At 46.9% G+C, this 21,508-nt stretch overlaps 1 protein-coding gene across 1 annotated transcript in view; it reads left to right on the top strand.

Annotated features, from left to right (window-relative positions):
* The window catches only part of CSMD2 (CUB and Sushi multiple domains 2), a 552,912-nt gene that overhangs the window by 375,444 nt on the left and 155,960 nt on the right, over positions 1-21,508 (top strand). Inside the window, exons 17-22 of the mRNA XM_070404687.1 lie at positions 505-692; positions 1,449-1,637; positions 1,824-1,940; positions 9,215-9,430; positions 10,867-11,055; positions 16,768-16,937. Coding sequence (XP_070260788.1) covers positions 505-692; positions 1,449-1,637; positions 1,824-1,940; positions 9,215-9,430; positions 10,867-11,055; positions 16,768-16,937 — 1,069 coding nt within the window. The remainder of the gene's footprint in view (positions 1-504; positions 693-1,448; positions 1,638-1,823; positions 1,941-9,214; positions 9,431-10,866; positions 11,056-16,767; positions 16,938-21,508) is intronic.

The raw sequence follows: 21,508 nt of genomic DNA, 5'->3' as shown, positions 1-21,508 counted from the left end.
GTCTAGAAGAGCAGTCCGAAAACTTTTCTGTGAAGGACCAGACGTAAATATTTTAGGTTTTGTGGGCCTTTGTGGTTATCTATCACATATACTTTGCTTTTTTAAAAATATACCCCTTTATAAAGGTAAAAAGCATTCTTTGCTCTCAGATCATATAGAAACAGCCTACAAAGGAGGTTTGGCCCTGGCCTGTATCGGCTGACCTGGCCTGGAACATTCTAACCCCCTTGAGGCTAGTCCTTGTGCCTCTAGGCCTCAGGATGGGAGACAGCCCCCAGGCCACAGAGAGGAGTGAGAGAGCTGTGTCCACTGTGGGAGGAGGAGGACTTAAATATGGTAGAGAAGGCCTCCACATCACTGGTGAATGTGTGCAAATCATATTAAAATATACCAGCCTGCCAAAATCTGATTGTTCTAAAGCCCTGGGTCAGACAGGGCCTTTTGTCATCTGCACATTAATAAGCCTCGGGTTTCTCACGAAGTCCTCATCTCCGTCTGCGGCAGATTTAAAACCGAGGTGAATTATGATACTCTGGAAGTGCGAGATGGGCGAACATACTCCGCGCCCTTGATCGGGGTTTACCACGGGACCCAGGTCCCCCAGTTCCTCATCAGCACCAGCAACTACCTCTACCTCCTCTTCTCCACCGATAAGAGTCACTCGGACATCGGCTTCCAGCTCCGCTATGAGAGTGAGTCTCGGGGGGCAGATGGCAGGGTCAGCCCGGGTGGGTGAAAGGCCCAGGATCAGTAGTCTCCCCTCTGGGCCCCATCCCAGGGCATTCTCAAGGCTGTGCTCCTCAGGAGACCCTCCCTTGCTCTCAGCATCTCTCAGAGCTGAGCCTTTAGAGAGAATGAACGTTTCTCACTAAAGAGCCTTTAGAAAGAGTTGAACCCTCAGAAGCAATGAAAGCTGACGGCCTGCACACCATTCCTCGTGGGCACACAGCAAGGCCTCTTCCGCGTGCAGACAATTGGGGGGCACCATGTTAGGGACAGAGTGTTTGCAGACCGTGAGGTTAAAGTGAGCTGGCATCTCCCACTCACTCACCTTTCCTCACCACTTTCTACATTCATTGCTGGTGCCTCGATTTGGAGAGACTGGTGTCAGTTCAATTCTACAGGCCACTGTTGGAAGTATGGCTGAGAGCGATTAGGACAGGGTCATTTTCTTACTCGAGTTTATATCCATGTTGCAAAGCCTTAGCAGACACTCAACCTATGCTTATTGAATGAATGAATGATCCAGCCAGCTTGTTTGCTCTGATCAGTCGTCAGATATTCTCTTGGCAGATATTGACAGCACATTTGATGAGTGGGTGAATGGTAACTTAAGCCTGCTGTGAAGCGGGGTCTCTCCTCCTTCCCTTCCTCCCTGTCTGAGTCAGCTGGGGTCCCTCTGTGGGGACGGTAAGCTGTCTTTTCCAGCTGTGGGCTCTCTTTTCCAGCTATAACCCTGCAGTCAGACCACTGTCTGGATCCGGGGATCCCCGTAAATGGGCAGCGTCACGGAAATGACTTCTATGTGGGCGCTCTGGTGACTTTCAGCTGCGACTCAGGCTACACATTAAGTGATGGGGAGCCCCTGGAGTGTGAGCCCAACTTCCAGTGGAGCCGGGCCCTGCCCAGCTGTGAAGGTGAGACACATTATCGGGCACTAACGTAGCGGATTCCTTTCCTACCACGAAAAACCAGGGGGCACTGACTCTCCCACCATCAGTGAGGGTTGTGGGTTTGAAAGGAGATGGGGGGCAGATTCCCAGAGGATTGGGGGGAGCTCCTTGAGCCAGTCCAGTCTTTCACTGCCCTCTTCACTCCTGTAGCCCTCTGCGGTGGCTTCATTCAAGGCTCCAGCGGGACCATCTTGTCACCAGGGTTCCCCGACTTCTACCCCAACAACTTGAACTGCACCTGGATGATCGAAACATCACATGGCAAGGGTGAGTGTTTTAGGGCCATTGCAGTATTGGGATATGACACGGTCAGGACCCCACATTCCCCGGGTCAGAGTGACCACAATAAGGATCTCCCTACATAGTGACCTCTGGGCTTAGTCTGAGTTTTTCTCACCAATAAGAAAGATCCCAGAACCTTTCTCTTTGATCACAGAACTCACAAATAGAATGTTTTAAAATAAGTGTTTTTAAGATCAAAATCCCCATGAGGGAAGAAAGAGATCTTAGCGATTCGAAAATCTCAAATCCTTAACGGGGGAATCTGCTCTGAATTACTCCCCATGAGACAGTGACACCACTTCTGTCTAAAACGTCTAAACATGTCCAGTGGTGGGGAATTGGCCAACTCATCCAGTCAATGGGTACCTATTTTTTGATAGATCTGACCCCTCTTAATAGCCTGTTAGGTGCCGCTGAAACTTCCTTCCATGTTCTGTGTCCTCCGGGAAATAGGATGCGCCTGCTCCCTCTTCCTCATGTCCGTCCTTCCGATACTGGAATAGCCGTCCTCTTCACCCGTCACTCAGCTGTCCTCACCAGGCTGGACCGTCGCCTTGCCTTCCCTAACAGAAATGGTCTTTGGGTGTCCAAGAACAAAGGAGGGGTGCTGGTTGCAAAATAAACATTAATTAATATACTCTTTCATTCAACAAATATTGATTGAATGGCACCTGTGTGGCAGATACCAGGTCTGGGAATAAACAATAGCCAGACAAATATGGCTTTGACCCTCAAAAGCCTGTTCTTTTTTTTTTCTTCAAATATATATATTTTTATTGATTTCAGAGAGGAAGGGAGAGGAAGAAAGGGATACAAACATCAATAATGAGAGCATCATTGAGAGCTGCCTCCTGCATGCCCCCTCCTGGGATTGAGCCCACAACCCAGGAATGTGCCCTGACCAGGAATTGAACCAGTGACCTCCTGGTTCTTGGGCTGATGCTCAACCACCGAGCCACATTGGCCAGGCAGAAGCCTATTCTGAAATTCATCTAGAGTCTTGGTTCTTAGCCGCTCTGCACTTTGGCAAACACCTAATGCATAGCTCACACCCTGGAGACTGTGATTTTTTATGCTGGAGGTAGAAACCAGCCATCTATGTTTTTAGAACACTTCACCGTTAATTCTGACACATGCCCTTAAATAAGAACCTCTGATCTACAAGAATGCACATGTAGAAAAGCCGGAAAAAAATTTTTTAAGATATTACAATGTTGTTATGGGCTAAAATAATTTTACAATTTAGTGTGAGTATAGGAGTGAACACATGAATCATGGGGGAGAATAAAGGTCCAGAAAAAGGGATGTGTGTGTGTGTGTGTGTATATGAGAGAGACTGTCTTTAATATGTGATTAAAGTGTCATTTCTAATCTACTGAAAAGAGAATGGATTATTTACTAAATGGTTTTAAAACAGTGGGCTTAAAACCCTAGCTGGTTTGGCTCAGTGAATAGAGCGTCAGCCTGCAGACTGAAGGGTCCTGGGGGTTCAATTCTGGTCAAGGGCACATGCCTGGTTGTGGGCTCGATCCCCAGTAAGGGCCATGCAGGAGGCAGCTGATCAATGATTCTGTCATCACTGATGTTTCTGTCTCTCTCTCCCTCTCCCTTTCTCTATGAAACCAATAAAAATATTTAAAAAAAAAAAAAAAAGCGGGCTTAAACATTTGGAAAGAAAGAAACAAATTATACCTCAAATATTTAACCACATAAACTCCAGTCCTAGAACATGGAACTCTAACCTCAAATAGGGACACATTTTAAGGAGTGACACTGAAAGTAGAATCCATAAAAGCAAAGACTGTTAGATTTGATTAAGTAGAACTTTGAATGGAATTATTATTTTTTAAGCCATTAAAGTTTCAGATAGTAAATAAATGAAAATATTTGCAACATATAATCTACTCAGGGTTACCAACCTTCGGCATGAAAAGCTTTTAGAATATTGAAGAAACTATTCCTGCTCTCCAGGCCTGTAAAATGAACAGATCTATAGACTAACATTCCACAATAGAGAGAATACAACTGAAAAGACATCGCCTCCACTGATAGTGAAAGAAATGCAAATTCCACCTGGAATGAAACACATTTTCCTTTTCAAGTTGGCAAAGGAGATTGTAGCCGTGCGCAGTCAGTGTGGAGCCACGGAGACTCCTTCACCGCTGACGTGTGAAATGGTTGAAACTTTCAGAGGGGGGTTCGGCGACGTGGATCAAAAGTCTTAAAAATTCACGTTCCAGCCCTAGCCGGCTTGGCTCAGTGGATAGAGCGTCAGCCTGCAGACTGAAGGGTCGCAGGTTTGGTTCCGGTCAAAGGCATATGCCTGGGTTGCAGGCTTGATCCCCAGTGGGGGGGCGTGCAGGAGGCAGCTGATCAGTGATTCTCTCTCATCATTGATGTTTCTATCTCTCTCTTCCTCTCTGAAATCAATAAAAGTATGTTTTTAAAAATGCACGTTCCATGGGACCCAGCAACTCCACTTCTTGAAATTGACCTGAAGAAGAAAAATAAACTGTGCATCCAGGTTTCACTGCAAGGATGTCTCCTAAAACATATTATTAATTGAAAAATTAGAAACTATTTAAATGGCTGTCAGTAAGGAAATGATAAATAAATATATGGTGCAGCCACATATCACATGTAAAGTGTACTATTTATATAAGAAAAGAAATTTTGAAAGAAAAGCCAACGTATAGCCCCATCTAAGAACTGAAGCGCTTTCACTTTTGCCTTCAATGGGCCGACCTGTGGGGATTAGATGGCCTGCAGCTCCTTGGGCAGGGCAGAACCCGGCAGCTGTCAGGTGAGGCCAGTTGTCCCCTTGTCCCCACAGTATTGTTCTTGAACGGAGGGATCAGGACAGCGTCTTTGCCGTTTCACCGCGCCTGAGCTGGAAGCTGCTCCGCAACGTGAAGAGGGAAAGAAAGGCAGCCCTTTCCATTCCTAGAGGAACAGCCCCTCCAGTCATGATTTTCTCTGTCTGGGCCCCTGTCATTCAGGGCCATGTGTTTCGTCTTTGCCTGGAAGTCAATGGAGTTCAACAGGTTTTTAATACTTACTTGACACTTGCACTCATCCTGGGTGCTAGGAAAACATGGCCACTGAGTGTTGCCTGCCTTCGGGAAGGTTATGGTCCAGTGGCAGAGAGCGGAAGCCTAGAGATCTCTGATCTAGCAGGGCCAGTGCCGAGATGGAGCAGAGAGGTGGGGAGCATCCAGAGGCCAGCCCGAGGTGGAAGCAGGCCTGAGCTGAGACGTAGGCCATTCTTCCAGGATGAGTGGGAATTGGCCAGATGAAAGGGGTTCCAGGCAGAAACAGGTCAGTGACCTACGACCAGGTCATTTAAAGGCTTTGCCTAACCTTTATGAAATTGTAGAATAGCCAGCATGGCCCCTGAGTACCTTTCTCAGCCTCATCCTGAGCCCCATAAACACTAAGTTCTAACAACGCTGAGCTTTCAGTTCCCAGAACTTTCCAGGCTTTCTTTGCTCTCTAAAGCTTTACACAGCGGGTTGATTTTCTTCTCTCTGTGAAACTTCTTCTTCCCTCAGTCCTCTCTTCTGCACTGTTCCCCTTGCGTGGCCAGCACTTCATCCTCCTGAATTCACCTCCCCTAATGAGCCTTCCCAACCCCTCTCCCCAGCCTCAGGTCTGGGTTGGGCTCCCCTCTGGGGACCCCAGTGGTCCTGCACCTTCCCAGGTCCACCCTTGACCCCACTGCACAGAACTTGCATTTCATCCTCTGTCTCCCCCCCGGACTCAGTTCTTTGAGACACATGTCTGCCTTGTTTCCTGCAGTTTTCCTGGCTCGTCTCTATGCCTGGCTCATAAGAAACTCAAGAACTCTCTATATGAATTGAATTAGAGTGAACCCAGACCCTCTCCAAGAGGGCGCTGCTTGTAAGAGCATTTCGGGTAAATAGACCTATTAGGCTCCTCACTCTGTTTGCTTCCCAATAGGCAGAAGGCTATCAGTAGAAACTCAGAACTCTGGGAAATGCAGAATTATTTGTTTGCCACACACCCAGCCCAAGGGAACAGCCAATTTAGGAGCTGAGACCCCAGGATTGACATATTTCCTAAAACCCACAAGATGGTCTGGGAGTTAGATGAGCTGAGCAAAGAGAACACCTGCTATGTGCCAGGCATGGCACTTTGCATATGCTGTCCCCATCACTCCTCACTCCAAGGATTACATGTCCCCTGAGAGGGTGACACTGTCATCCACATATTATAGTTGAGGAAACTCAAACTCAGGGTGTGCTGAGCAGCTGTGTCCCAGCCCCTCAGCAGGTGGGTGGGCTCTGACACAGGTCTGGCTCCCTCCGAAGCCCTGTCTTTCTGCTCTGGCCTGGGATCCATGTCCTTCGTATGACTCTGCGTGGTTCACTCCAGTGAAGTATTCGTTTATGTGTATCTGTCACACCAACTCTGGATTCAAGTGCCAACCTGGGGCCTCGCTTTCTGTGACAATGTCTTCATTTTCTCACAGTGGCCAGAAGAGCCCCAAGCAATCAGCACAGCTGGGAAGCCCAGGGGTTTCATCTCAGTTGTTTACTCATCCTTAGAATCCCTGCCAAGCGTTCCCTCCTGTGGAGGGCTGTGTTTGCATGCAGAAGAAGAGAGTGCAAGGCGAAGCGCTTCATCAACTCCGCTGCCCCTCTTACTGCGTCTGGCCCCTCTCCACCAGCCCTGCGTTCCAGCTACGAGGGGAAGGGCCTACATTCCGCAGAGCCTGCCCCAAGCTCTGTAGACCAAGAACCGTTTCCCATTTGCACACGTTTGTGTGTCGGGAGGATAAGATCCATGCAAGCTCACATACCCATTTGTCTCCAAGCATGCTCACACTCGTCATGTCAAGGACCGCAATCCCTGGGAAGCCTTCCCAGCCTCCAGACACCTTTGCTCACTCTTCCTGGGCTCCCACTCTGGATTCTCCCTATCGATGGTCTGTCTCCTCCACTAAACTGGCAGATTTTTCTCGGTGTTCCCCACCGGCCTGGCACTTGGTATGTGCTTAGGATCTGTTTGAACAAATAGAAGGATGCATCTCAGTTACCTGGGCACAGACCATTTACAAGCCGCATCCCTGGTCCCACCACCTCTTCTGTTCCTCCACCCCCTACCCATAGAATCCCAAATACACCAGGCTCACTAGCTTCTACCAACAGAGAGGCCAGACTGAACACATCTAGAATGCTGTAGCATTAAGAGCTTGGATCCAACTGTCATTTATCAAAAACATGTCAGTAATTATCTAGCGAAGTATTTCTCAAATGGCTGTGTGCCTACAGATCACCTGCGGGTCTTGTTAGCATACAGATTCTGACTCAGGTCTGTGGCCGAGGCCGAGGCCCTGCATTCCTAGCAGACTCCCAGGCGATGCCCCTGCTGCAGGTTCATGGACTCTGAATAGTAATTGGGCCCAGCACCCACCCCTCATCTACCCAAGTTCCTGCCCTGGCACATCTGCCACATACACTCCCACGGGCGCACACACTTATGGGTGGACATGCACTTACACGCATGTACACCCAATACAACTGCTTTATCTGGATAAGTTCAAGGGTTGCTTTGAGTGTTGAGAGCCTGCTGCTTTGTAACCTTTTTCACACCCGCCGCTCCTTGCTACCGGGTCTCTTTCTGTGGTGTGAGAAGCAGCGTCGTGTAGCAGCTTATTGCACAGCCTCTGCGGCCGGATGACCTCCGTTCAGATCCAGCTCAACCACCTGCTAGCTGTGACCTCGGACAAATGGCTTTCTCTTTCTGTGCCTCCGTTTCCTCAGATGTAAAATGGAGATGAGAATAATCGTACCCATGCCATAGCAGAATTAAATGAGTTTTCATATCTCCCCTTCTGATGGATAGGGGCCTACCGCAGAGTAACAGAGCGTGTCGGACGGTGAGACACAAATGTTCATGAATATTATTGTTTTCATTTAGTGCCCTTCACCCCTTCCCCTCAGCAGAGCGCTCCCTTTCTCTTCCTCTCACTGCTCCTCCTTCTGCCTGTCTCCCTAATGCCACTCCAGCCCAAGACTCCGTTCTGCGCCTTCTCTCACGCACTTCTGCCCTCCTCCTGCCCCTTCTCCATGCTGTGGCTTCAAATAGCGCCTATTGGATGGCGACTCCCAGATCTACTGCTGTAGTCCCACCTTAATCCCGAACCCCAAATCTATGCTCCCAGACGCCTGCTAGCTATCCGTGCTTAGATGTTGACAACACGAGTGTTCAAAGCTAAATCCATTACCCTCCCACCACCTGCTGCCCCAGGTAGCGAAATACATCACCTTCCTTTGAGTCAAGACACTCAGTCATGCCTTCATTTCTCCTTTGCACCTTTGCTGCTATTCCTGTCTATCGCCCTCCCTGGGGTCTTGTGTCCATTTCCTTTTCTCAGCCCCCCTGCCCCTCTTGCCCACGGCTGCCATCATTCTAACTGTTCTCTCTGCCTCTTCTCCCTCCACTTCGTCCTCCTCGCAGCCATCAGCATCTTACTAAGCCTGAAATCTGATCCACTCCGGATAGGTTGGCTTCTCATTGCCCCAGAAAAATATCCGGCCTCGCCCCAGCCTGCCTTCCCAACCTCTATTCCAGATGGTTCCTGCTGAGTGTGTCCAGCCACACCGTGCGGTTCCCTGAGCCCCGGAACCCACAGCTCCACACACACACCAGTCCCCTGCCTGGGACGCCCTCTCCCCTCTTACCTGGTTAAGCACTATGCATCCTTTTAAGACCCAAGTCAAATGTGTACTCTTTAGTGAGGCTTCCTACACTCCCCTCTTCCTGCTGCAAACTGCTTCCCATTCTGCACCCCCTTCCTGGGGCATCTGGCCTGTGTTCATTATAGCAATCATCACTCTACTGTAGCTGTTTGTTTAATGTCTTGTATATCCCCTTGCACCTACCTGGCCCTGGATCCTAGCCCATAGGAAGCACTCAACAAATATGCAAATGCTTGTGAATGAATGAATGAATGAATGAATGGCTATGCAGCAGTCTCATAGAACTAGCCATAAATCTCCCTTTCAAATTTTGACAACTGTGAAGCAGTGTGCTTCTCCGTGGCCAGACCTGTGGGCAGTGGTGTGACCCAGTTCATTCCGGTTCATTCATTCAGGTTCACCCACATGGACTCATCAGTGCAGGCTTGTACTTCTGCACCCCCACACTTACAGATTGAAAATGTTTGTGGAGGACCTGTCCTGCAGCTGGGCTGCTTCAGCCATCTCACCGTCACCCTTCTGGTCTCTTGGCAGGTGTGTTCTTCACTTTCCACACCTTCCACCTGGAGAGTGGCCATGACTACCTCCTCATCACCGAGAATGGCAGCTTCACCCAGCCACTGCGGCAGCTGACGGGCTCGCGGTTGCCAGCCCCCATCAGCGCTGGTCTCTATGGCAACTTCACCGCCCAGGTCCGCTTCATTTCCGACTTCTCTATGTCCTATGAAGGATTCAACATCACCTTCTCAGGTAATGCCTGTGAAGGTCCCTTGGGGGAAGGGTACCCCATCTCGCCCTCTGCTGCCAGCCCTGGTCTCCCAGCAGATGGATAGTGCTGCACGCTCCAGTCTCCGGGGGAAAGACCTCCCTGCGGCAGTGACTGATAGCTGGGTTAGACACTGGACAAACGCCCAGTAATGGGTTTGGGAGGAGTTAGCAGGTGTTGGGGGCTCTCCTTCTCTGTAGGTGTCTAGGTCTCCCTTTGAGCATGACCCACCCAACTGGCCGTCCTAGAGGAATTCACAGGAGTTCGTTCCTGCCCTAGTAATTCCAGATACTTCTTTCTCCCAATTCCACTTCTGTTTAAGAGGCCAGCCATTTAGAAAAGAGGAGAGGAAGAAGGGGGCTGGAAGGTAACATATCAGAGTGCTTTCGTTTTATTTGGGCTTCTTCACCAATGCTAACCTAGAAGTAATAGATATTTGTCTCTGTGTTTAGGAATCCTGAAAAGAAAACTCTTTACTGTGGCATTCAGGGAGAAAACAGGACCCTTTGCTCCTCTAGTACCGAGTCCCCTTTGCTGCCCTTATCCCATTGCTCCCCAGGGTCCCCCCTTCCCAGCCAGGAACCGAGATATCAGATGGACTCTGCCAGGTTGGGCAAGAGACATCTGGCCTCTAGGAAGTGGGCCTGGCCCAGCTCAGCCCCCTTCTATCCCCCGAGCAGAAGCCACCTGCCACGTGCCTGGGCTGGCCTCCGATGAGACCTGGCCAGCCACTGTGCCTCATCTGTCTGAGACAGACCCTCCTCCCCACCACACAGAGAGATGCCCTTGGGGACAAGGGGTATTCACATCTATGCTGTCACTAGAGGTACGAGGCAGGTCCTGGGCCCATAAATGCCACTCCATCGCACTTGCCATCTGCCTCCAGTGCCAGCATCATGGAGGCAGCTTTGAGCGGAGTATTTGGATTCTTTTTCCAAGTGGAGCTTTCCCTTGACTGGGTCATACATTCTGACCCTTCTGAACCGGGCTGATTGGATTGAACTGGATGAGTGCCTTGGGAGAAAGAGGCAGGACGGTCTGCACACCCTGCAGCTCAGGGTTAATATGGAGGTGAAGGGGGAGGGGAGGGAGGGGTCAAGTCACAAGGAACCACAGAAATCTCCTGGGAAGCAGGTTCCAGAGCGCTGTACCCCTCTCCCCCATCCCATTCATGGCAGTGAGGCATCCAGACCACCCAAGGCACAGCCCCTGTGTCCCACCCCTGCCTCACCACCGGTCTGTCAGCCTGTTTCTCTCAGGCTCTCTCCCCTTTTCCCTTCGCCTTTGTGGATCGCTGTGTGTGTGCTCTGTCTTTCATCTGTGCCTCCATCTGTCTTTCTCTCTGGATCGTCTCTCCCTGGTGTGTTCCTCTGTAACCCTGTCTTCTGTCTCTGACCCCGCTCTCCTGCTGCCCTTCCAGAATACGACCTGGAGCCCTGCGAGGAGCCTGAAGTCCCCGCCTACAGCATCCGGAAGGGCTTGCAGTTTGGTGTAGGCGACACCTTGACCTTCTCCTGCTTCCCCGGGTACCGTCTGGAGGGCACGGCCCGCATCACGTGCCTGGGGGGCAGACGGCGCCTGTGGAGTTCGCCTCTGCCAAGGTGTGTTGGTAGGTGGTCACGTGCTTTCATTTTGCTTCACTAATGGGGTGGGCCAAGCTTTAGTCAATCGGTGTGAGGTGGTGGAACGCACACGGGCCAAGAGGCCAACAGGCCTGGGTTTGAGGACTGCCTTAGCCAGTTATCTGCAGTGGGGCCTTGGGTGGCCTAACCTCCGTCTGCTCCAGCCTCTTATTCCTGCTTCCTGGGCTGTTCCAAAGCCTGACCTGATCTGTGTAAAGTGGATCCATAGTAGGCACTCAAATGAAATTGACTTCCATACTGTCCCTCCACCCCTAACACATCCCCATGGCTCTGGATGCCTCTTGCAGAGAAATCGGGGTAGAACACTGGTGCGGGGGTGGGCCTGTAAGAAGGAGGTATGACCTTTGCCCATGGAGAAGCCCACGCTGGTGGGGTAGAGGGCGCCTGTACTGGTGTGATGGGGGTGCTAGCTTTTGAGAATCCCCAGAAAGGCTTCATCCGTACAGCGGGCAAGGAGAGAGGAAGTGAGAGCTGGGTTCATTTACAGACCACCCACTGCACCTCAGGCAGGCTCCTACGTGCTGGGGATCCAAAGTGAACAAAGCAGAGAAAGTCTCCCCACTCGTGGTCTCACATCCTGGTGGGGGAGATCAGCTATACACCCATAGTTATGTAGTACGTCAGGCAGCATTGAGATAAATTAAGTCAGCTCAGGAAGTGCTGGAGGTGGTTCTTTTAAAAAGAGTGGTCAGCAGAGGCCTCCCTGATGAGCTGACATTTTAGAAGCTCGGAGGAGATTCAAGAAACTAATCACTCATATCTGGGAGAAGACAGAGCAGAGGTCAAGGCCCTGAGCCTTGAGGAGCAGTGCAGAGGCCCGTGTGGAGCGAGCATCAGGAAGAATGGTAGATGATGAGGTTAGAGCAGTGATTCTCAACCTTCTGGCCCTTTAAATACAGTTCCTCATGTTGTGACCCAACCATAAAATTATTTTCGTTGCTACTTCATAACTGTAATGTTGCTACTGTTATGAATCATAATGTAAATATCTGATATGCAGGATGGTCTTAGGCGACCTCTGTGAAAGGGTCGTTCAACCGCCAAAGGGGTCGTGACCCACAGGTTGAGAACCGCTGGGTTAGAGAGTTGGAACCAGGAGTCTGATCCAAGGCCCTGCTGGCCTCCCTGCCAGAGCTCTGGGCCCAGAGGGTGGAGAGAAATAAGGTGACCGCAGGGAGCAGGGACAGTTGCTGGCTGGCCCTCATTGTAAGGTTGACGGCTCTGCTTGCTTAATACTTGCCACATGTGACTGCAAGGAACACAAGCAGGATTAGTGGAGTACTTACCATGCTGGCTGGTAGCCATGGAGCTCACGCTCAGAGTGAAATAGTACATAAAACTGCAGTTCACCAAACAGATAAAAGCAACGCTACGCTGACAGAAACACAGTGGCGTCATGAGGGACTGGAGATCAGCCTTGCTGGACACAACTCCATGGAGCCAGGGCCCTGCAGGGGACAGCTGCAGAAAGGCTGCAAGGCGGGCTGGGCTCGAGCTGCACAGGCTCCAGGCTCAAGGTCAAGTCTCTGCTCTGCCACTCACAGCTGTTGGACCTTGGAGAGGCCACCAAGCCTCAGCCCCCACTGGAGATAACAATATCCAACTCAGGCTCTATTCCCCATTCGGTGACATCATTTACATAAACCGCAGGGTGCCTATAATTATCATAATTTTGCCAATAACCTTTTCATTTACTGGTAACCAATATCCAATCACCTTTTACAATCTCAGAAAGGAAACAGTGATACAATTAGATGCAGAATTCCATTTCTGACCAATTAATCCCAAAGTTTATCCTTTCTCCTGGAACTGTCCCTCTGAGCATTCAGCCACCCCGACTTGGGCACACATTCAGACACACACGTCTCTGCCCTGTGCAGGTTCAGTTTGTATCCAGCTGTTAGCAGCTCTTTTCTTCTCTGGGAAAATATCCTCAGCTAAGTGGCTTGGGCGGTGGGGGGGAGGTGGTTCTTGAGTGGGATTATACAGGACCACATTGCACACTCCCTCAGCTTTGCCCTTGATCTCACTGCATAAACTCATTCTTTAACTTATTATTCTAATCACTGTTTATTCGTGACACCTCACAGTGTTTTCATTGTTACATTTTTCTTCTGATGCACATGTTATTAATAACACAGCAATTATAATCCCCTCTAAGAACCACCAGCCCTGCTGCGGAACCGCAGGTTGCAGGTCTCATGGGAATGCCCACCAGGGAGGCTCCCAGCTGCCACGTGCCCTGTGGATGTAAATGGAACGATTTGGCCACACAGTGTTCCAGGAACATTCCCGGCTGAGAAGGAGATGAAAGCTCTGGGCTCTAATTCATGGTGTGATGGGATGACACAGCCCCTGACCTCAGGGACCCCTGAACTTGATGTGGAACAGACAGTCCTGACCCCGGAGGACCCTGTCTGCCACACAGAGCCTGGCCCTGTCCTTGGGAGCTCCCGTGTGATTGAGAAGACCTAACCCTCTGGCTCGGGAGCCCCGGACTGATGGATAAGACACAGCCCCTGCCCTTGGTGAGACCTCTGCTGATGGGAGTCACAGATGCCGGAACCAGCAGCAGCACTCTCCTGGGCATGTGACTGCTTGTTTCTCTGGAACATTTATTTGTTTCCACTTACACTCCTGTTTGGCTTTTTAGTGCATCTGTTCGCTCACCTCCCCCGTTAACTTTGGAAACTCCCAGAAGCAAGTGCCACATCCCTCTATCCTCGCATTCCTTCCCTGGGACCCAGGGCAAGTGCAAGGGGGTGAGGACCTGGTGATTAGCCCCATCCACAGCTCTCAACCCTGATTCCCTCCTTATACAGGTGTTGGGCATGGGGAGGAAGAGAGGGTCATGCTGGCAGAGATGGGCCTACAGCTGTTTTGCTGAAAACCAGGGACAGGAAGGGGATCTAGTAATACGCCAAAGCCCATGTTTAAGGGAAGCCAATTTTTAGGAACTAGGTGGAAGGCAAGAGGTGTCAGAAACAGTGTGGGTGCTATGAATATCAGGCAGCTAACACATGCTTCCCAAGAAATTTCTCGGGGTTTCTGGTAGTCCCAGAACACAGGCAGTTAGGCCTCCAGAAGGAAGCAGGTAAGCTGCGTAGATTCACTTGGGATCGATGAGGAAAAAAAGGAGGAATAGCACTTGTTAAAGGGCCTACTATGTGCTAACCACTCCCCATATGGTCACCTATTTTGTCATCAAATCTCATGCATTTATTTTCTGTAGTCTTATGAGGATGGTGTTATTGTACAGACGAAGGCAGATGAAGAGGTTGAAGTTTAGAGAGTAGATATAAGTTATCTCTCTGCCTCCAAACTCCATGCCAACCTCACTGAAGCACTTGCCCCTCCCTAGATGGAGGGAACTGGGCTGTGTCCCCAGAGAGGATGGAGAGCTGTTTTGGAGGCCCTCCCATGTGATGTGACTGAGTGATAAGTGTCTGACTGTGCATAGCCCTCATCACTCCCTCCCAAACCTCCCCCCTCATCTGATGCACCCAGAAAATGTACATACTCCAGAAACATTTCTACCTAAAGGGTCAGCAGCCCCCAGGGTACCTGCCCACCTCTGTCTGTCTAGCTTTATGCCCAGCTCACACATTCATCACGCACCTTTGGTCCATTTGCAAACAGGCCGAGGTTAGGTACCGGAAAGCTAGATCATGGCTATCTCGGGCAGTTTGGGGTATTCTAAGAAAATACCATGGATTATGTGGCTTACAAAATAAACATTTATTTCTCACGGTTCTGGAGGCTGGGAAGTCCAAGGTCAAGGTGCCGGCAGATCCACTCTGGTGATGGCCCTCTTTGGGGTTTGCAGATGGCAGCTTTCTTGCTGTGTCCTCACATGGCATCGAGGGCTCTGAACTCTCCCTCTGCTTATGAGCACACCGATCTCATCACCAGAACCTCATCTAAACCTAATTACCTCTCAAAGGTCGCACATTGGGGATTGGGACTCCAGCATATGAATATGGGATGAAACACAAGCATACAGTCCATAGTAATGACTAACCTAAAGTCTTAGGAAACTAAAGCCAGTCCTGAACTGGAAAGAACCCATTGAGAAAGTTGGGACTTGGTAGTGGAACATGGTCACTGTCTTCAAAGGTCTAAGAAGCAGCCTTGGGAACCAGAGAACACACGGGGTATAACCAAGCCTGAATGTACATCACATGCTTTGCTTACATTGCCCTGGCCTAGTACTCCAGGCTTAGTTAGGGTCATTAGGGGTGAATATATGGTCAAATCGCTGGCCCATTGGATGACTTCAGGGTGCTTTCTGCCAAGGACTATGCCTAGAAGATGGACACTGGGGGGCGATTCAGAGGAAGCCGACTTGTTACATCAGTTTCAAAGATTCAATAAATTCTCCAAATTACTTGTATGTCCAGACAAAAAAAATGGACCTGCCATCTAGACTTGTGTTTTAACATCCCTCTGAACCTAATTATTTTTAGGACTGTACATCTCCTGAGGTCAGTGTACTCTGTATTAATTCATTTGTTCATTTGGCAAGTATTTATTTTATAGATGATCTGGGCTAAGCCTTAACAATTCATAGATTCATTAAGCATGACCCTAGCTCTCAAGTAATCATAGTTTGAGTGGGAGATCCAGGCCAGTAACAAGCAACCAGGGTGCAGTATTCTAGATGCTGTGTTAGGGGGGATAACAGGGAGAGGCTTCACCGTTATGAAAGACCTTGGGAAGCCAACTGCGGGGTTCTTCAACGCATGCTGTGCCACTGAGCTACTTCCCCTTCCCCTCTTGTCTGCTCATGGCCGCCCTACCCAGGCACTGAACAGGCATTGGGATATAGAGCTATGACCAAGCCCTGAAAGATCCTCAGTGCAGTGGAGGAGATAGGAATAAGTCAAGTAAAATATGATAACTGCTACAAACAAAGTTATGGGGACAATACAGAAGTAATAACTGATTCTTGAAGAGAAGAAAAATATTTGGGAAGAGGGTGTGAATTCATTAGCCCATTGAAAGAACAGGGTTCCAGTGGGTCCATGGGAAAAATTTCCCCTGAGCTTCAGGGCCCCTAAATTCCAGGACCAACAGGGATTGAGTTCTCAGTCCCCTCCTCTTCGTAAATTGGGAGACTTGATCTAAATTGCAAAGCATAAGGTTCTTTATCTTTAAAACTGGGACTGCCTTATGGGGTTGCTTGTTGTGACTAATGACTGAAATGATCCTTGTGAAGCTCTGAGATGCTAGCAATTATTATTCGATCTTGTCCTCTCTCAGTTTCTATCCTCCAATACAGAAAGGCTTCGTGTCTCCTCACTTGGCTGCCGCCATCCTCCCCTGACATCCTCCTCGGTCATTTCTGTTGCTATGATACCATGTGAACAGGTGTGGGGAATGGCTGCTTCATGGCGCTGTGAAAGTAAATGGTATCTGATGGGTTCGTTTCTGTTTCTGCAGAAGAGAGACAGACAAACAGAATGAGAGAGATAAAGAAACCAGGCAGAATTGTAGGAGGGCAGGTGTTTTTAAAAAAAAAAGCCTTGATAAGCAGACAAATGGACAGATAAGTAGGCATTTTGGCAGGTAGAGAGGCAAACAGCTTGTCAACATTGTAAGGTTCTCCAGCGCTGTGAGCTGTTTTCCGGATGTAGCTGATGGGAGTTAATCTGTGATTGTTGTGATTCTCTTTCCAGCTGAGTGTGGGAATTCAGTCACGGGCACTCAGGGCACTTTGCTGTCCCCCAACTTTCCTGCGAACTACAATAACAACCATGAATGCATCTACTCCATCCAGACCCAGCTGGGGAAGGGGATTCAGCTTAAAGCCAGGGCATTTGAACTCTCTGAAGGCGATGTCCTCAAGGTAACGCTGGTAGATTGTTTAGCGCATGTATGTTAGAGTATGCAAAAGTGTGGTCAGCACTCACTCACTTATCTCTGTGTGAATGACCCAGACTTTTCTTCTGCCCTCCTGAGTCCCAAGATATTATCCTCACCACCTGGGAGAAAGTGAGAACCTAAAAGAGAAGGGGTATGTGAGTATCCCAGAATGTGGCTTAGGAGCTGACTGCTCTCAAATACATATGTGATTGATTATGGGTTGACCACATAATAAGAAGAAAAGAATAATATATTCATTTAAAATGGCCAATGGATCATGTTTTCCATTGTGAACTCTGACCATCAACCTGGGTAAAGAAGAGCTGTGTGCATGTGTGTGTGCACTAGTGTAGATATGTTTGTGGATATAAATATATGTATAGATATGTTTTCACGTGTGTGAATCTGTGTCTAAGAATTCATTGGGTTTGAGGGATCTGTGTCTGTGCATACTTGTCTCAGTGTATTGTGTGTGTGTGTGTGTGTGTGTGTGTGTGCGCGAGCACGTGCTTATGTATGCTTTGAGCACTTGTTTGGTTCACTCGTAGACTATTTCAGTGCATCATGATGATGGCCTATGTGTGGCAGTGGGGGTAAAGAAGGTAGGTTTAAGATACATGTAAGAGAAAGCAATGATAGGACTGGATGATAGAGGGGGTTATAGAGAGGAAATTGTTCAGACATTGAGCATACATATGACTTGTATTTGTGTGTGTGTGTGTGTTGGTTAAGAGTGTATCTCCAGTAATGTGTGGTATGTGTGTTTGCGTATAATCAATGAGTTGACTGGAGGATTTATCAAAGAGCTGCCTTAATTAAAGTTGGTTATTAGGGAAATCTCACACAGAGTCTTCATTTTCATCCTAGGCCAGTACATTTTTTAACTCATTTTAATACGTCTTAAACCTCACCCACGCACATACTCTAGCTGTCTCCCAGGACCATCGGATTTCTTGTATTCTGGCCCCTAATATCGGCAAGACAGGACAGACCTTAATGCAATAGTATGTAATGACAGTTCTATGCATGTGCCCATGAAGCAGGTGAATCTTCTACAGGCTCCCCTGAAGTGAGTGCAGGGGCATAAAAACAGAAATGTCAGCCCTCTCTTTCTCTCTCTCTCTCTCTCTCTCTCTCTCTCTCTCTCTCTCTCTCACACACACACACACACACACACACACACACACACACTCTTTAGCACCAGGAGCAGGCAGAGCTCCTACTATGGCCTCTTCCAGCTTAACTCTTCTCACCCACACAGACTACTGGATGTTTCCCTCCCCCACGTTTACTCTCCTTCTGTAATGCGCCAACAGAAAATCAACTGTCAAGGGCGGGGGGGGGAAAAAGGATACTTATGTAATACCCTTTGTAATACTTTAAAAGGAAAATAAAAAAAAAAAAAAAACAAAAAAAAAAAAACAAAAAAAAAAAAAACAGAAAATCAACTGGATGTGTGGCTGTGTAAATATTCAGTAGGTCAGAGGAAGGGACCCATCTGAACAGTCAGAGTTAATTGCCCCTCTCTAAACAACAAAGGGAAACAAAAACTTTAAAAGCTCCTAATTTGTATTCCTAACAAGATTTGAGAGAATATTATATTTATGACACAAAAATAGGCAATAATGAAAGCAGAGCAATCTGAGATGAGGAAAGATTGAATAGAGATGAAAAACATGATCACCCAATTAAAAAATGGAATGGAGGCAATGAACAGAAGAGGGTAAACCACAGAAAAATGAAATTAGTTTATTATAAGATAAATTAGAGAGACTCTTCCACATCGCATAAGGAAATGAAAAAGAAGATGCGTTTATATTAATAAAATGTACAATCAATCCACAGTAAAACTTTATGTGCCAAATAATATAGCATGAATAAATTAAATAAAAACTGCAGAAATGTAAAAAAATTTTAATAAAGTTACAGTCACCATGGAAGATTTTAATATACCTCTGTTACTCTGGCATATAAGGATTTAGATAGCTTGAATAATGTAACAGAATAAATCCAAAGAAAGTAGGAGAAAAAGACTTTTTTTAAAATATATTTTTATTGACTTCATAGAGGAAGGAAGAGGAAGAGATAGAAACATCAGTGATGAGAGAGAATCATTGATGGGCTGACTCCTGCATGCCCCCTACTGGGGGTCAAGCCTGTAACCCAGGCATATGCCCCAACCGGGAATCGAACCATGACCTCCTGGTTCATTGGTTGATGCTTAACCACTGAGCAGCACTGGCCAGGCAAGAAAGATACTTTTAAAGATAAAGGCTAAATGACTAAAAAACAAAAAATAGCAATTATCAACAAAACCAACTATTTCTTTGAAAACTTTAGTAAAACAGACAAACCTGGCAGGACTGATCAAGTAATGAAGAAGTCACAAATATATAGTATTAACGATGGAAAAAAGAACATAGTCATAGAAATTATGAAAATAGTAAAAAGATATTTAGGAACAACTATAAGCCACATATCTGAAAGCTTAGATGAAATGGAATTTTTATATATAAAAGTATTAACATCAAGAAAAAATTTGAATAAACCAATAAATTATGATTCCCCCATATTCTCCTTCAAGGGCCCTGGGCCTAGACCAGGGGTTCTCAACCTGTGGGTCGCAACCCCTTTGGGGGTCGAACGACCTTTTCACAGGGGTCGCCTAAGACCATCGGAAAACACATATATAATTACATATTGTTTTTGTGATTAATCACTATGCTTTAATTATGTTCAATTTGTAACAATGAAATTGGGGGTCACCACAACATGAGGAACTGTATTAAAGGGTCACGGCATTAGGAAGGTTGAGAACCACTGGCCTAGACTATTTTGCAACTAACAACTTCAAGGAACAATTAATTGTTGAAATAATCAAACTGTCTTGGAAAAGAAAAACATTAGGATCCATCTCCTAATTCATTTTATTTAAATGAGGAACAAGTAGAAACATTGACATCAAACTGAGTAAGGGCAGCATAAGAACAGAAGCTACTAGGCCAGTCTCACCTACGATCATAGGTCTAAAAATTCTACATACAATATATTGCATCTAGCTTGGTATTAAAACTAAGTGGAATTGATTCCAGGAATGTGAGGATATGTGTCATTAGAAAAGCTCATACTGTTATTTATTCGGCACACACTATGAAATTGCCATTTTTGTAGGTCAAAACTAATTGAATATTGGCAATTTTATGCATGTGGTTCAACCTAATATCCTATAAACAGAAGAGAAAAATACATGATCCTGCCAATCAATGCCCCCCCAAAACATCATGTAATGAAATTATATATCATCCATGATTTTTAAAAATATCTCATACAACTAAAGGCAGAACTTTCTTAATCTTCTAAAAAGTTTCTACCAACACCTACAGCAAACATTATTCTTAATGACAACACTTCCTAAAGATATCCAGTAAAGGCAGGTCTAAGACCAGTACTTCTATCTCCAATTGTATTCAACATTATACTGCCTCTCCAAGCCACTATAATTTACCACCACCCCCCAAAAGGAGATAGAAAGAACAAAGAAGCTATAAAATTTAGAAAGGAATATATAAAATGTCTCTTATTCCAAAAATACAAAAGAATCAACTGATAAACTATCAGAACCAATAAGAGAATTCAGCAAATTGCTGGTGTTTCTACAACCAATTAAAACATAAGGGGGGGGTGTGATCTCATTCATGATAGAAACAAAACTATATGGTATAAAGAATAAGCTTAACAAAAATGTGCATAATCTTTACTGAGAAAATAAAACCTTATTTTGAAGGACATTAAAATAAATGCAGGGAGGTTTCCTGTTCATGGGTGAACAAAAGGTATGAACAGGCAGTTCACAGAAGAGGAAAGTAGAGTTAATAGTACACTTATGAAAAGATGCTCAACCTCAGTGATAACCAGGGACATACAAGTTAAAGCAAGGTACCATTTCACACCCATCAAACTGGAAAAAATTAGAATGCCAGAAAATACTAAGTGTTGGCGAGGATATAAAGCAGTGAAAACTGTCATACATTATTAGTGAGATAAAATTGGTATTACTCTTCGGAAAGCAATCTGACACTATCTGACAGAGTTGAAGATGTGCCTTTGTTGCAACCAGCTTCTCTGTTCTAGATGTGTGTCCTAGAGGAACTCCAGTGCATGTGTGCATTCAAGCAGACATCAGCAATCGCATTGTTTGCCACTGTGTGTAAAAAGCTATCCATTTAGCATATTTATTTTTAAGCCAAGCCATCTTGCTGAGCTGTCAGATGTAACGGTACATGTATATCAAAACATCAAGTTGTGTACCTTAATTACATACAATTTTCATTCATCAGTTATGCCTCAAGAAAGCTGGAAAATAAAAACATCTAAAAGAGGGGAAATAGAAAGAAGCTGAGATGTAGCAGATGCACATAGATTCTCCTAGATTTCTCAAGGGGATGTTGCCATCACCTGTACATAATGGTGAACTGGACCATCGAAGCAATTTTCTTATAGACAAGCAATATTCTGTTAGAATATAAATGTATACAGAGACCCAATTCCCAATAG

This window comes from Myotis yumanensis, unplaced genomic scaffold (genome assembly GCF_028538775.1).
Source record: "Myotis yumanensis isolate MYYU_CA2020_CCGP unplaced genomic scaffold, mMyoYum1.0.hap1 SCAF_2, whole genome shotgun sequence".
NCBI lineage: Eukaryota > Metazoa > Chordata > Mammalia > Chiroptera > Vespertilionidae > Myotis > Myotis yumanensis.
The sequence above is the reverse complement of the archived record's forward strand: the minus strand, read 5'-3'. Positions and strand labels throughout refer to the sequence as shown.